The sequence below is a fragment of the Thunnus albacares genome, chromosome 7 (assembly GCF_914725855.1).
Source record: "Thunnus albacares chromosome 7, fThuAlb1.1, whole genome shotgun sequence".
Classification (NCBI taxonomy): Eukaryota; Metazoa; Chordata; class Actinopteri; order Scombriformes; family Scombridae; genus Thunnus; species Thunnus albacares.
The window spans coordinates 25,038,115-25,051,842 of NC_058112.1; the positions used below are offsets into that span (position 1 = coordinate 25,038,115).

The following is a 13,728-nucleotide window of genomic DNA, read 5'->3' on the forward strand; positions in this document are numbered from 1 at the left end:
TTAGCGTCTAATGTTAATTTTAAGTACTGCTGAGGATGACAAACTATAGTTTAGTCTGAACCAAGCAGAGTTTTTTTTAAATATACCCTGTCAGGACTTAGTTTCTGACCTCATATAAAAAAAACGATGTGTTCTTTTCCTTTTTCAGTTCGTTCTGCCAGTCATATGACATGAAGCAGCACTCCACTAAGGTATTCAGAGACATTGTCAACGCCCTGGGCTCCTTCATCCAGTCCCTATTCATCGTCCCCAACGCGGGCAACACTGCTGCCATCAGCGCACCAGCTGGTCAGTTCACTGATCTCAAGACTTTATCATATCTTCATATTTGAGCTGTAAGAGAATGTAGTACAGTGATGACTGTAAGACATTACAAAGTCCCAAACATTCAGGATTCCTGAAGCCATGGGAGAGCCACTGAATTGTTTTGTTTAATAAAATATAAACAGATATTCTGATTAAATTGGGAAAGATTTGAAAAGACTTGAAATCACACACTTGATGTACAGATACCAGTAGTTGGTTGCAAACATGTGTTTTCTTTACATATTTTTTAAACTTTGTGATTATTGCACTTCCTCTTTCTGACTCATTCAATCCACTCTGCCCCCACCTCACTTCTCTCTTGACTTCCTGTCTAGGCGGTTCAGGCTCAGTAGCCCAGGGTGTAGCACAGGGCGGCCCAGGGACAGGAGGGGTCAGCGGCAACCTGACCATGCAGGCTGCGTTTGAATACCGTGGCACCTGGATCCCTCTTATGACTGTTAGTGTCCAAGGCAGCGCCAAGGCTACGTAGTAAGTACTGGTTTCTTTCATGTGTATACAAATATTTCATCTCTGTAACACATATGTTCACAGAAAGAACAGGTGAACAAGTGAAGTTGTGGGAACTCTATACTGCATAGATATAAGCTTGTAGAATCACTATTCAGTTAGCTGTATCCTGCAAGTAGTGATAAACAATTTTGCTTTAAACCACAGGGGATGGTAATAAAGCCTAGATCAAAGGCTTAACCCTCCTTGAGGAGCGAAAATGCTGTTGTCATTAGTCTTTGGTATTCCACAGGAAACCAAGGTTTAAAATACAGGGAATTACATTAGCCAGAGGCCTTCCTGTAACAAAGAGAGGTGTTGTCTAAATTGCCCTCTCTGACAGTAATGGAATCTATTTGCTGTAATTAGGATTCTTGCTGGTAGTTCTGGAGGATGCATGGGGCAGACTTACCCCAGTATGAAGGAGAGTTGGGCAAACATGAAGTGTAGATCATAACAACAGCTGCTTTTTTTCTATAAAATCAATAGAATCCTGGTAAAAGCTGTGGTCTTGTTATGACTTCACTCATTAAATCAAGGCAGGAAGAGTTAGACAACAGAGAAAGGTAAAAGAAAGATTTTTACACCTTGCCAGAATTGAAATAAATGATATGGTATCGGTGATGTAGTCCGGATAACCGATGTAATGCAGTTATTGGTGTCAAGATGAGAGTGACAGTGACAAAACACCTGCAATATATACAGAAACACTCGATGAACATCCACATATTCAATTCAACATATTTTGCTCTGTCCCTGTATTTGATCCTCCAGCTTAGAAATGCTGGACAAAGTAGAGCCCCCGTCCATCCCGGAGGGCTACGCCATGTCGGTGGCCTTCAGCGCCCTGTTGGACCTGGTCAGAGGCATTACCACCATGATTGAGAGAGAACTTTCCACGGAGGAAGAGGCAGCTGCTGAGTTCAGGGAGGCTCACCCTGACCAGGAGTGGCAGCCACAACCTGGTGAGAATGAATGGGGAGGGGGGGGGGGGAGTGTAAGGAAGGTGGAAGATAAGCAGGTTCTGATAGTAGAGTCAAATGTTCAGAGGCATATTTAAAATGTGTAAATCTTTAAGAGGGAACTGTACACACTGTGTTTGGTTTATGACTCCTGGTAGCTGCTATCGTGTCTGTTGTGTTTACCTTTTCAAATAACGTATCCAAAACAGAGGCACGTTTTGTTTCTCCGCCCAAGCGATTCTGTCTAAAATGAGGTGGAAGAAATCTTGAATAAACTCATTAACGCTTTTCGTCTCTGTCTCAGGAGCCCATCTGGTGTGGGAGGAAATGGTGAGCGCCTGCTGGTGTGGTCTGCTGGCCGCCCTGTCTCTGCTGCTTGACGCCAGGTAAATAGCCTGTCTGATATTTCGAGAAAATCTGTCCTATAATCAGCAGTCATGTTAGATGCACACATGATTCGGAATCCAAGCAGGCAATTGATGTCAAAAGATGCCTTCTCTGTCTGCGTTTCACTGTTGAAAACATTTAAAATGTTTTAAGTTAATTTCCTCTTAGTGTGTTTGATGACATGGTCTATAAGATGATGACAATCTTTCTCTAAATGAAAACTAGAGGAATCTGACAGCATTGGTGCAGATGTCTCAAAGTAATCAGTAACACAGTATATGCTGACATGACTAGGACTGCAACTAAGGATTTCTTACGTCTGTAAAATGTCAGAAAATAGTAAAAAAACGTCTGTTACAATTTCCAAAAGTCCAATGTGACGTCTTCAAGTAGCTTGTTTTTTTTTCCAACAAACAGCCCAAAAACTGCAAAAGGATACTGTTAGATGTACTGGATAATAGACCATCACACTTTTTTACTTTCCTGTGTGATTTCAGCACTGATGAGACAGCCACAGAGAACATCCTGAAGGCAGAGTTGACCATGGCCTCATTGTGTGGTCGTCTAAGTCTGGTGACGCCACGTGACGCCTTCATCACAGCCATCTGCAAGGCCTCTCTGCCGCCCCACTATGCCCTGACTGTTCTCAGCTGCAATGCTGCCAACCTCTCCAGCAAAGGTAAGGCTCTGCAGCTGATGGCGACACTTAAGTCAAGTCATTTTTATTTGTATAACCCAATATCACAATCACATATTTGCCTCAGGGGGCTTTTACTGTCTGTACAGCAATGCGACATCCCTCGTCCTTAGGCCCTTGGTTCAAATAAGGAAAAACTCCAGAAAAAAAAACCCCTTAAACTTGGAAAAAAAACGGAAGAAACTTCAAGAAAAGGCAACAATGGAGGGATCTCTCTCCAAGGACAGACATGCAACAGATGTTGTGTGTACAGAACAGAATGCAAATTACAGAATACAGTATTGAACAGGATAACAAAATTATAATGGATTTATAATATGAAGAATGTCATAAAGAGGACGCCGAACAGCTTCCAGGTTCCACCAGAACAGAATAGGACCTGAGCCACGTGACCTCCATCACCATGGAGACCTGGCAGAAGGACAGACTACACAAGCACACAGGGGAGACTCACATCACAGCGTTCACATACACGGGAGAAGAGACAAGAAAAAGACATTATTCACAGAGGAGAGAGAGAGAAGGATAAAGGCATCATTCAGAGAGAGAGAGAGAGAGAGAGAGAGGGAGAGAGAGAGAGACATGAGGTGAGGCAGAACTCCTGCAGGATGGAGAACCAGATCCACAACCTTTTGGAAATGGCACCAGCAGCCAGGGAAGCAGAACGCTTCCAGGACGGATGCCGGTCCAGAAGGAGATGCCTGAGAGACAAGAGAGGACAGGAGGAGAAAATAGGGAGAGAGAGAGGGGCCCACAGCTCGGACACTCATGCACTTGTGTAACAAACAAAAAGAAAGGTTAGAGAGACGCAACGGTCATCAGAACAGTTGCAACAATCAATAATCTCGTCGGCAGGACAGCGCTTAGTACATTCAATGAGACAGAAACCGACCTGCTGTGCAGCACAAGGACATGAAGTACTTAATTAAAGGCAACTAATTGAACTTAAGATGGCATAGAAAACACAGTGCATGCAGACCCTCAGGTGTGCTGATATAACTGTACCGCACACAGCCGAACGTCTCCTCCTCCACAACCCAAAGGAACGCCTCTGGTCATGTGTATTTATGTTAAATTAATGAGCGCTTCTCATCTCCCTTATGGTTAGACGCGCACGTTGCTAAAGTGAGCTTAACATGTAAACTGTTGGCACTCTGCCTGTCCCTAACGTCATACTCTTATTGCATTAATCCATAACTTTTCACTGTGGCTTCTAATTAGGAACACCAAGGAGACTGTGTCTGGGGAACGTAGACATACACACACACACAGCTGCTCTCAAACCAACCTCTCAGACATTCACTATTTGCATATTGGCTTGTAGAGATAAAGCCAGCAAATTGGGTCTCAACTCGCGATGGATGTTTGCCTCGGAGTTAATTAAGAAAGCTTTTCTTGCATGTCGTAAGCTTGTTATAAAACCTATTTGTGTGTATTACTGACTGTCATCAAAAGACTAAATCCTGCATATATGTGGGTGTGTGTTTGCACATGTGTGTGTTCTCTCTACAGCCTACTCGATCCAGGGCCAGAGCGTGCAGATTATCAGTCCCTCGAGTGAATCTCATCAGCAGGTGGTGGCTGTGGGGCAGCCACTCACTGCCCAGCCCCAGGGCACTGTGGTGGTAAGGACACACACACACGCAATTATGAAGAGGCTGTGGTTACGCTTGACATTTAATAATTTGATTAATTTAGCATTTTTCCAAAAATAAAATCTTACAAGCTTGCTGCAATCAAGACAAATTGACAACAGTAATTTTCAAAAAGGAGACCGCAGCTTCAAAAAGAACCTAACATTACTTTGAACCCTAAAGAAAAAACAAAGTCTGTCTTTCCTGACATTGCTGAAGTTCCTCTGAGCAGTTACAACACATAGACACACAGGTAACATAAAATGCAAACCAATTTGTTGACTGTCGCCCATGTAATTAATATCCATAATCTGCACGACCTCACTTTATAATAACACTCACATAATAATAGGCACATTCTCACTCAAGGGACCGTTCAGGTTACTGTTATAAATAGTGAATAAATAAATAAATAGTGACGGGTCAAACAAGCTTGTGCATTTAATTTCCTTTGGGGGAAATATCATTTATAACTACATGGGCAGTGACCTTGACCCTAACCTGGAATTTTTTTCTCTTGAAGATTTGCTCTTAGCTCTTACACTATGTATTCCACCACATTTTTAATGCATAATTTTACAGGTGATAGAGGAATGTAATGGACTGTATTTAATACTAATGACTTACAATATCAGTAAGATGAAAATTTGAGCTTTTTTCTGCATTTGTGATTTGCTCTGAAATGCCTGATGATGTGCAGTAAAAATGTACTAAAGTATATCTGTCTTTCTCTCCGTCAGCTGACTGCCAAGAACATCCAGTGTATGCGAACTCTGTTGAACCTAGCCCACTGCCACGGGGCCGTGCTGGGCACTTCCTGGCAGCTGGTGCTCGCTACGCTGCAGGTATAACTACCACATGGTAGTACACATGTACACAAAAATGTATACACGCTCATTTATCTGATAAGGCAGGACATAACGGGCAGTCTGTATTCTTACTCACACAAATGTTGATGTGCAGTATGTACATGTACCTCTTCTAATAAGGCAAGATGACATTTATACTTTTATACTTTGGGTGAATAATTTGCATTATCTACCAGTATGTCAGGGTACATTTCATAAGCTTGTTAGATGATGTAGTCTCCTTTTGAACCACCCTTCAGCTTCTCTCTTTTCTCTCCCAGCACTTAGTGTGGATCCTGGGGCTGAAGCCGGGGGTGGGCGGTGCCCTGAAGCCTGGTCGAGCTGTGGAGGGACCCAGCACGGTGAGTTTTTGAGAAACTATTTGTCGAGCACGCGTTTTACTGTATGTATCTCGCCTCAGATGAGCTAACTGGATGTGGTTTTGTCTTAAACCCAAACAGGTGCTGACCACAGCTGTGATGACAGACTTACCCGTCATCTCCAACATCCTGTCCAGACTATTCGAGAGCTCCCAGTAAGGACCATTCTTTCATCTGTGAACACTCAGTATACAAACTCCAGTTACTGATCACTATGCTCTCGGATTCCCCAGTAGATTTCCTTTTAAGAAATGTAGCTCTTATAAAGTTCTTAGATTAATTTCCCTTTAAAAGTCTACACTCTTAGTGTTTGAAACTACCTATGCACAGTATGCAGCTCTCATTTGTGTGTATTATTGTGTGATCTAGGTACCTGGATGATGTTTCCCTTCATCACCTGATCAACGCTCTGTGTTCTCTCTCCCTGGAAGCCATGGAAATGGCTTATGGAAACAACAAGGTAGGCTTTCTGTATTGTCATTACCGGGTAAGACTTGATTCATGTTTACGTTTTTTTTGAATTTCATAATTTGGCTTTGGATCAAATGCGAGTAATTGAAGAAATTGGATGTTCTTTTGCTTATCATCTCTCCTAGACGACATTGTTTGTACAGCAGTTTTAAAGCCAACATCAAGAATACACTTTCATAAATGGAATCTACTGGTTCCTTCAACTACATCGCTGTACATGACTAGCATCTTATGCAGCATTAGCTAATGTTTGTACACTTGGACTTACACCGAGCCTATACAAACACATTTGATCAACAAGGTCAGGGTACAAGGTATCCACTATGCATCTAAAGTTTCTATTTTCTTGACTTGGTTTCAGGAGCCGTCTCTGTTTGCGGTGGCCAAGCTGCTGGAGACCGGCCTCGTCAACATGGATCGTATAGAGATCCTGTGGAGACCCCTGACCGGCCACTTATTAGAGGTAACATTTACTTAGAGCTACAGCCCAAAACATGCAGATAAAGAGCTCTGCTCTTGAACACCGTTATTGTCATCACACTTAATTCAAACTTTATGAAAGATAAAAGATACAGTGGTAAATGTGGTAAAAAAATTTTCTCAACCAAGGTCGTACAGTAATATCCTTGCACTCAGTTTAAAAGGACAATTTATTTCAGTTGTTACACTTTGATCAGACTTCATTTCACCTAGTGTAATAAGTGTACTAGGAATTTGAACTGTTAAATAGGTGCTAGACATACATATTCATTTAAATTTGGCACCGTCAGCTCTTTTTATAACGGTAATTGTCACTTTTTCCAATGATGATGATATCATTGGAGACACATTGAAAATTTGGAATCGAACTCAAAGTAATGAAAGTTCAAAGTAAAGTCATAATAACTGCCCCCTCGCCAGACCCTGGTACCCTGTACCAAGGCTCTAAAAATGAAGCACAGAAGCCTTTAAAGTAAAACTGGAAATAGCTACTGTACAAGCAGCAACACAGAGACTGGGCTCCAGTCTAGCAGGTTAGTCATATAGGAGAAAAGTCAGTATAACAGTGTTGCCAGATTTAAAAAATGTTCAATACAGTTGTAGGGTATGAAAGAGTTTTCTTTTTCTTCTTTTTTATTCCTGTACTATGGTGATACTTTTCATAGCTGTAGTGTTTATGAGCTTTTTCAACATTTTTGAATGTTGCTTTTACCATCATAGTCGGTAGAATTGCTCCCATATTTGAGTATGTATTATTCGGGATGTGAGTTTTTTTTTTGTCTGCGGCAAAGCAATTTTATGAAAGAAAGATCATATTCAGTTGAAATGATATTTTTCTGATGATACAATATGAGCACAAAATATTTTAAAACAACCTTTTTTCAAATGTTTGATAGGCTGCTTTTTTGGAATAAGGAGATGACTGTACATATACCAGTTACTAACAGATATGGGGTTAATACACTATGGTCTCTGTTGTTGTTGGCAGTAATTCCCTCATATCTGTAAGAGGATTCTCTTTTTATATGTGTATAAACGTGTGTGTGTTTGGAGGTTTTCTTCACATTTTCTTTCTCTATCTCCCCTCTCTTTTGCACTCCTGTCTGTTTTGCAGAAGGTAAGCTCAGATTCCCTCCTCCAATAATCGTTGGCTTTCCCCAATCTCTGTCCCCCCCCCCCCCACCCCCCACCCCCCCAGTCTGTTCTCTCTCTCCCTCTCAGTCTGGCATCAACATGTTGGAGTTGAGAGGTCGCTGTGTCAAAATGTGTCCACCGTGCGTTTTCACCGCTACCAATGTTTGATCTTACATTCTTCTGCGTAATGTGCAACGTGAAACTTCTGATTTGATACAGAAGCAGAATCTAAAGCTTCGTCTGCGAAGTATACTTTATGCTGCCTATCCTACATTTCAGGCTACTTCAAATTCATATTCAGTGCTTTTATATTATAATTATTTACAAATAAGTTATATTATGATAAAGATTAAGATTAAAATGTGAGATGTAAATCATCATGCAGAGCTTTGGAAGCCAAATTATTCTATAGATACACATGGAACATCTGGATTCAGAGGCAGCACAGCTAGCAGTATGTCTTTTATGCTGTGCAGATAAAATTCTGCTCAATAAACCTTCACTACAGACCAGAAATGATTGATTCGGATCACAGATGAGCTAAAAATACTTGATTTTTTTTTACCGGGATCCGACAAGCCGAAGATCTTTCACTCCGCTGAGCCCGGCGTCTCCATGTGTATCTATACTAGCTTTCGTGATTATACTGTCACAGCATATCCTGTTATCATAGGGGGATCCCAGTCTCTATTACACACTGTCTGTGGTTTATTTCACCCACTTGTTTCACATACACCCACTGTGAGCACTGCTGGGAAAACACTGTTCTAAGCAGCCTCTGCATCTGATCCAACGTCGCAATGAAATGACACAGGAAGAAAGAAAGTTCCTATTGTCTGATGTCTCTCTACGCATATGTGTGTGCATGCATGTGTCTGCATTTGTGTGTGTGTATATGTGATGTGTACTACAGGTTTGCCAGCACCCGAACTCCAGGATGAGAGAGTGGGGGGCCGAGGCGTTGACGGCGCTCATCAAAGCCGGCTTGGCTTACAAACATGACCCTCCCCTGGCCCAAAATCAGGTAGCAGATAAATAAAGTTTATTGAATTGAAAGACAAAAGTCTGCTTTAGGAAACTGTATGTATTAAATGATCTGGAGCATGCCACTGCTTTGCTCCTGAACTATTATATGAACATTTTAGGGACACAGGATTATTCGATAGGCTTGGCTTCTCGAGGTTTCACTCATTAATATCGGTTGTTTGTAAAGCTGATAGAAATCTCCTCCACCGTTGCAGTGTCAGTCATGATAGATAAGAGTGTCTGCTAAAGGATAAAAAATGTGAGAAACAGAAATGTCACAGACACTTTCTCGTCACTCACACGGAGCCTGTGACCTTCACCTTGTTCAGACAGATAAAGGGGGAAAATGCACAGAGCTTATCTAAAAGAGGGCAGAAGAACTGTGTGGAGGTTAATAGAACCGCATAGAGCCATAAACATGATGGCTGTCCTGTAGAAATGCACAATACAGTGACTTCAAGGCCTTCTTGTTGTGTGGGCAAGATTTTAGAGTAGGAAAAAAAAAATGTTGCAGATGGAGCCAGAGTGTGCAACACTGTTTTCCTACTCTCATGTCTACTTTCAGTGATCAGCACCCTCACTACAACCCTTAGTGTGCGTTACTTTTCTGTTAAATGTGTGGGCAAGACTTTGCTACTGCATGTTAGTGTGTTCAAATAGTGGAATGGTCCATGTAACATCCAAATCAACAGGAAAAAATGCACTGCAGAAATTTAATTTAGGGTCAATGCTTATAACACACTCAAAGTGCTTTAAAATAGCAGTGAAATTGAGGATTAAACTAAATGTTTTAAATGTTATGAACATTTTTAGAAATTAAATGTTTATTTTCTACGATGCACCTAATGAAATTGTGCATATAATGCATAGTTAAATGAAATATCCCAGAAAATAAAGACTAATGTAATGGCTACCATACATTAGAGGGCATTTAGTCTGTTACACACTCATATATTCATTATGTGTTTCCACTCATTTATTCAGGTTTTTACCTTAATTTGTCACTCATGCTACTCAGAGAACTGGAGTTTTGCAAGTAACCTTTAGAATCAACTCCAAGGGGCATAAATCATCTGTATTAGCAACACTTAGTTACTTAAAGTCAAATCCTGTTTGCACCTGTCAATCTATGTCTTCCCCTCACGATCAAACTGGATCATGAGAGGAATAAAAATGGCTCAACTGTCCCACACTGAAATGTTCCTAAGATTAAGCTCTGCAGTCTGCCAGTTCGTCACCGTTTCCCTGTTTGTATCTCTAAGCGGCTACAGCTCCTGTTGCTAAACCCCCTGAAGGAGTTGTCCAACGTGCTGCACTCAGACATCCGACAGAAACAGCTGGAGAGTGTCTTGCAGATCCTACAGAGCCAGGGGGACAGCCTGGGCCCCGGCTGGCCCCTCGTCTTGGGTGTCATAGGAGCCATCCGCAATGATCAAGGGTAAGAGTACAAATGAGCAGGCAGCCTTCAGTTCTTGTCTAATGTTAAATTTTGTCGTAACTATGGTTACACTACAAGTACTCCAAGAAACTAAACTTTTGTCTTGTTCCCCTTTAGTGAGTCATTGATCCGAACAGCCTTCCAGTGCCTGCAGTTGGTGGTGACAGACTTCCTGCCCACCATGCCTTGCACGTGCCTCCAGATTGTAGTGGATGTAGCCGGCAGCTTCGGCCTGCAGAACCAGGAGCTCAACATCAGTCTCACCTCTATCGGCCTACTGGTGAGTTACAGACGCCTTCTGATGTATCTCAAAAGGTTGCGCTTAGACACACAGACAGGTTTCCTAAATCTAAAACTAAAGCTCCACACTTGCATAAAATGTACAGCAAAGACGCTCAGAATAACATTTAATCCACCAGTGTACTTTGACTTCCAGGGGCCACCAGTAGAATATTTTAATTTAGCTGGTCTAGGTGTAAATAGATGTAACTATAAAGGTGAAGTAAGGCTATGCTAACAGAGAACATAAGTAATAGTTTTAATCAGCAGTATCTTAAATTAAAAATGACATGTTTGACAGGTTGGACACTTTTCTCTTTTTCCAGTACTTTTAAACATACTATGTTTAATATGATGAAACAATTATAATATCCAATAATTCCACGTATTGCATTATGTTTGTATCTAATTTGACAGCACTTAACAGCCCCGCTGACATTTCATAGATGCTCTGTACAGTATTCAGGACACGCAAAACCTGATATTGATTTGTGGTCTGCAGGATTATTTCTCTTGGAGTGTGGCAGCTCCTGCGAGATTACTTTATGGTAATAGGATCGCAAAACCGCCAGAAGCATTTTACCAACCTTCCTCTCCCACTTTCTGCCTCCCACTCTCCCTACCCCACTTTTTTCCTTATTACCCACAGTGGAACATTTCGGATTACTTCTTCCAAAGGGGCGACGCCATCACACAGGAGTTGGAGAGGGAGGAGGAGGCTCTACTGAAGCAGGCTCAGGAGAAGGGAGAGACCCTGAATAGGCCCTTCCACCCCGCCCCTCCCTTCGATTGCCTGTGGTTGTGCCTGTACGCCAAGTTGGGCGAGCTGTGTGTAGATCCACGGCCTGCTGTGCGTAAAAGCGCCGGGCAGACATTGTTTTCCACCATCGCTGCCCATGGGACCCTGCTGCAACAGCCAACATGGCATATTGTGGTCTGGAAGGTAGCGTCCAAGAATAATTTGATTCAGTTTGATTGTACTGAATGAGTGTGCGGCTGTTATCGTTACAATCATCGATTATATAGAAAACTGTTAAGATACAGGAGAAATTTCTTGCACATACTTAAATTCAAGATATTTATTATTTTTTACAAATTTTCCGTGTAAAATAGGCTAAATGTTCTGTTTTGGTGTCACCGCTAGGTACTGTTCCACCTGCTGGATTGCGTGAGGACGTCATCCACCACAGCGGACAAGGAGAAGATTGAGTCCGGCGGCGGGAACATCCTCATCCACCACTCGCGTGACACAGCTGAGAAACAATGGGCAGAGACATGGGTGCTGACTCTGGCCGGGGTGGCGCGCATTTTCAACACAAGGCGGTATCTCCTCCAACAGTTAGGTGAGCCACATGTGTAATCTACTGTGATCCTGAGCCTCTGTGTATGATACATACATCAGAGAAAATTATGTTAAATGTGTCGCAGAAATATAGATTTTCACAGCCAGTCAAACTTCAGTTAGAAGTTTTGACTAACTGCGGGGTATTTATCATTCCGAGAGACATCTGAGGCACACTGATTTTCATAGTAAACGATGAAAATTACATATTGAAATGTATTCATAAATCTGTGCACAGAAGAGCAATAGTCCAGAAATGGCCCTACTGTTTTTACTGGAATATTACCACCCATTAAGTCATGTAAAACCCCATGCGGACAGGATTAATATTCCAGAGAGATATGAATGATAAAACATGAGCTTCTCATTAAATGCTCTCATCCCTCTGAACGGTATTTTATCCAGTGCCAATTTACAAGAGGTTACTCAATTACACACATTCCCAGCCCACCACACACACACACACTACACAAATCAGTTAGAGAAAGGCTGCCCTTCTTACATACAACCTAGATACAACCAATAACTATAGCTGGTAATGCATTATTACTATATGGGCCTCCAAGGATGAAGTCATATTGACAAAATGGGACAACAGGAAACAGTTTTTGTGACTTCTGGTTGTACTTCTGACTATGTGGCCTCTTTGAACTTCTGTCAGCTCATGTCGCTTTGAAAACTAACGTATCAAAGCGCCAATTGTCACACCTTATTTACAGTTCACACATACTGCTAATTGGCACTTTCACACTTTGCCATCATTTCTCTACGTGTCTGCAGGTGATTTCTTCGAAGCCTGGGAGGTGCTGCTGAACCACATTCAGTCGGCCGCTCTCAGCAAGAATAACGAGGTCTCCCTGGCCGCCCTCAAGAGCTTTCAAGAGATCCTACAGATTGTCACACCTGTTAAAGACTCAGACAAAGCAGGTGATGCACTCGCTGCTATGGGCGTTCCCCCGGTGCTCATTGACCCCCTCTCAGCATCTGGTCCTGGCAGACCTCTCGTGCGTTCAGATTCACTAGTCGAGCGGCTAACGCGATACAACGGCGCCGAGCTGCAGGCTCCTCCGCCAGGGGAGGAATCAGCCTTAGAGGACTCAGCATTGTGGTGGTCTGCGTGGAACACGTGGTATCGAACGGGAACTGACAGCACGAGACCGCCTAGTGGCGTGACGGAGAAGCTCTCCTTCATCCCCAGCCAGCCCTTCCTCACAGCATTGATCCAGATTTTCCCAGCACTCTACCAGCACATCAAGGCCAACTTCAGTATGGAGGATCTGAAGAAGCTGGGAGTCATCCTCCATGGGGCCGTGTCTGTGCCTATCAGCAGTGACGCCTCGCCCTTCATCCTTCCCTCCTACACTGAGGCGGTGCTCACCAGCCTGCAGGAAGCTGTGCTCACTGCTCTGGACGTTTTGCAGAAGGTGGGCAAAGGAAATATATTGTCAGAAAACAAAAACGTGGTTACCAGAGAGGCATTTAAATATTAGATTTAATAGATTATATGTCACACAAAATAGAACTAAGACAAGAACCAAGTAGATGAATGACAGAAACTTATCCAATAAGAATTGCGGTATTATGTGGGAGCCCTAATGCTCTACTGTGTTGTTTATCCTGTATATACACCAGTACTATAAATGACTTTTTTCCAGGGCTGCAACTGATTGATCATTCAATGGTGTATTATAAAACGTCAGAAAATTTTGAAAAGTGCCCACAGCTTCCTGAGACACAAGATGGCATCGTCATATTTCTTGTTTTGTTTGATCAAACATCCCAAAACCTTTTAAACCTTTTCCTTTTAAAATAATATAAAACAGAAACAGGCAGCAAA

At 42.4% G+C, this 13,728-nt stretch overlaps 1 protein-coding gene across 5 annotated transcripts in view; it reads left to right on the forward strand.

Moving 5' to 3' along the window:
- The window catches only part of mon2 (MON2 homolog, regulator of endosome-to-Golgi trafficking), a 41,263-nt gene that overhangs the window by 19,538 nt on the left and 7,997 nt on the right, over positions 1 to 13,728 (forward strand). For 3 of the 5 annotated variants that reach the window (XM_044356027.1, XM_044356023.1, XM_044356025.1), the window contains exons 10-27: positions 149 to 288; positions 642 to 795; positions 1,588 to 1,778; positions 2,080 to 2,161; positions 2,660 to 2,841; positions 4,372 to 4,484; positions 5,234 to 5,338; positions 5,623 to 5,703; positions 5,803 to 5,876; positions 6,091 to 6,181; positions 6,554 to 6,655; positions 7,787 to 7,789; positions 8,720 to 8,830; positions 10,095 to 10,270; positions 10,388 to 10,550; positions 11,199 to 11,492; positions 11,694 to 11,892; positions 12,672 to 13,315. In XM_044356027.1, the coding sequence (XP_044211962.1) occupies positions 149 to 288; positions 642 to 795; positions 1,588 to 1,778; positions 2,080 to 2,161; positions 2,660 to 2,841; positions 4,372 to 4,484; positions 5,234 to 5,338; positions 5,623 to 5,703; positions 5,803 to 5,876; positions 6,091 to 6,181; positions 6,554 to 6,655; positions 7,787 to 7,789; positions 8,720 to 8,830; positions 10,095 to 10,270; positions 10,388 to 10,550; positions 11,199 to 11,492; positions 11,694 to 11,892; positions 12,672 to 13,315 (2,905 nt within the window). The remainder of the gene's footprint in view (positions 1 to 148; positions 289 to 641; positions 796 to 1,587; positions 1,779 to 2,079; positions 2,162 to 2,659; positions 2,842 to 4,371; positions 4,485 to 5,233; positions 5,339 to 5,622; positions 5,704 to 5,802; positions 5,877 to 6,090; positions 6,182 to 6,553; positions 6,656 to 7,786; positions 7,790 to 8,719; positions 8,831 to 10,094; positions 10,271 to 10,387; positions 10,551 to 11,198; positions 11,493 to 11,693; positions 11,893 to 12,671; positions 13,316 to 13,728) is intronic. The other 2 variants (XM_044356024.1, XM_044356026.1) reach the window with 1 other exon arrangement.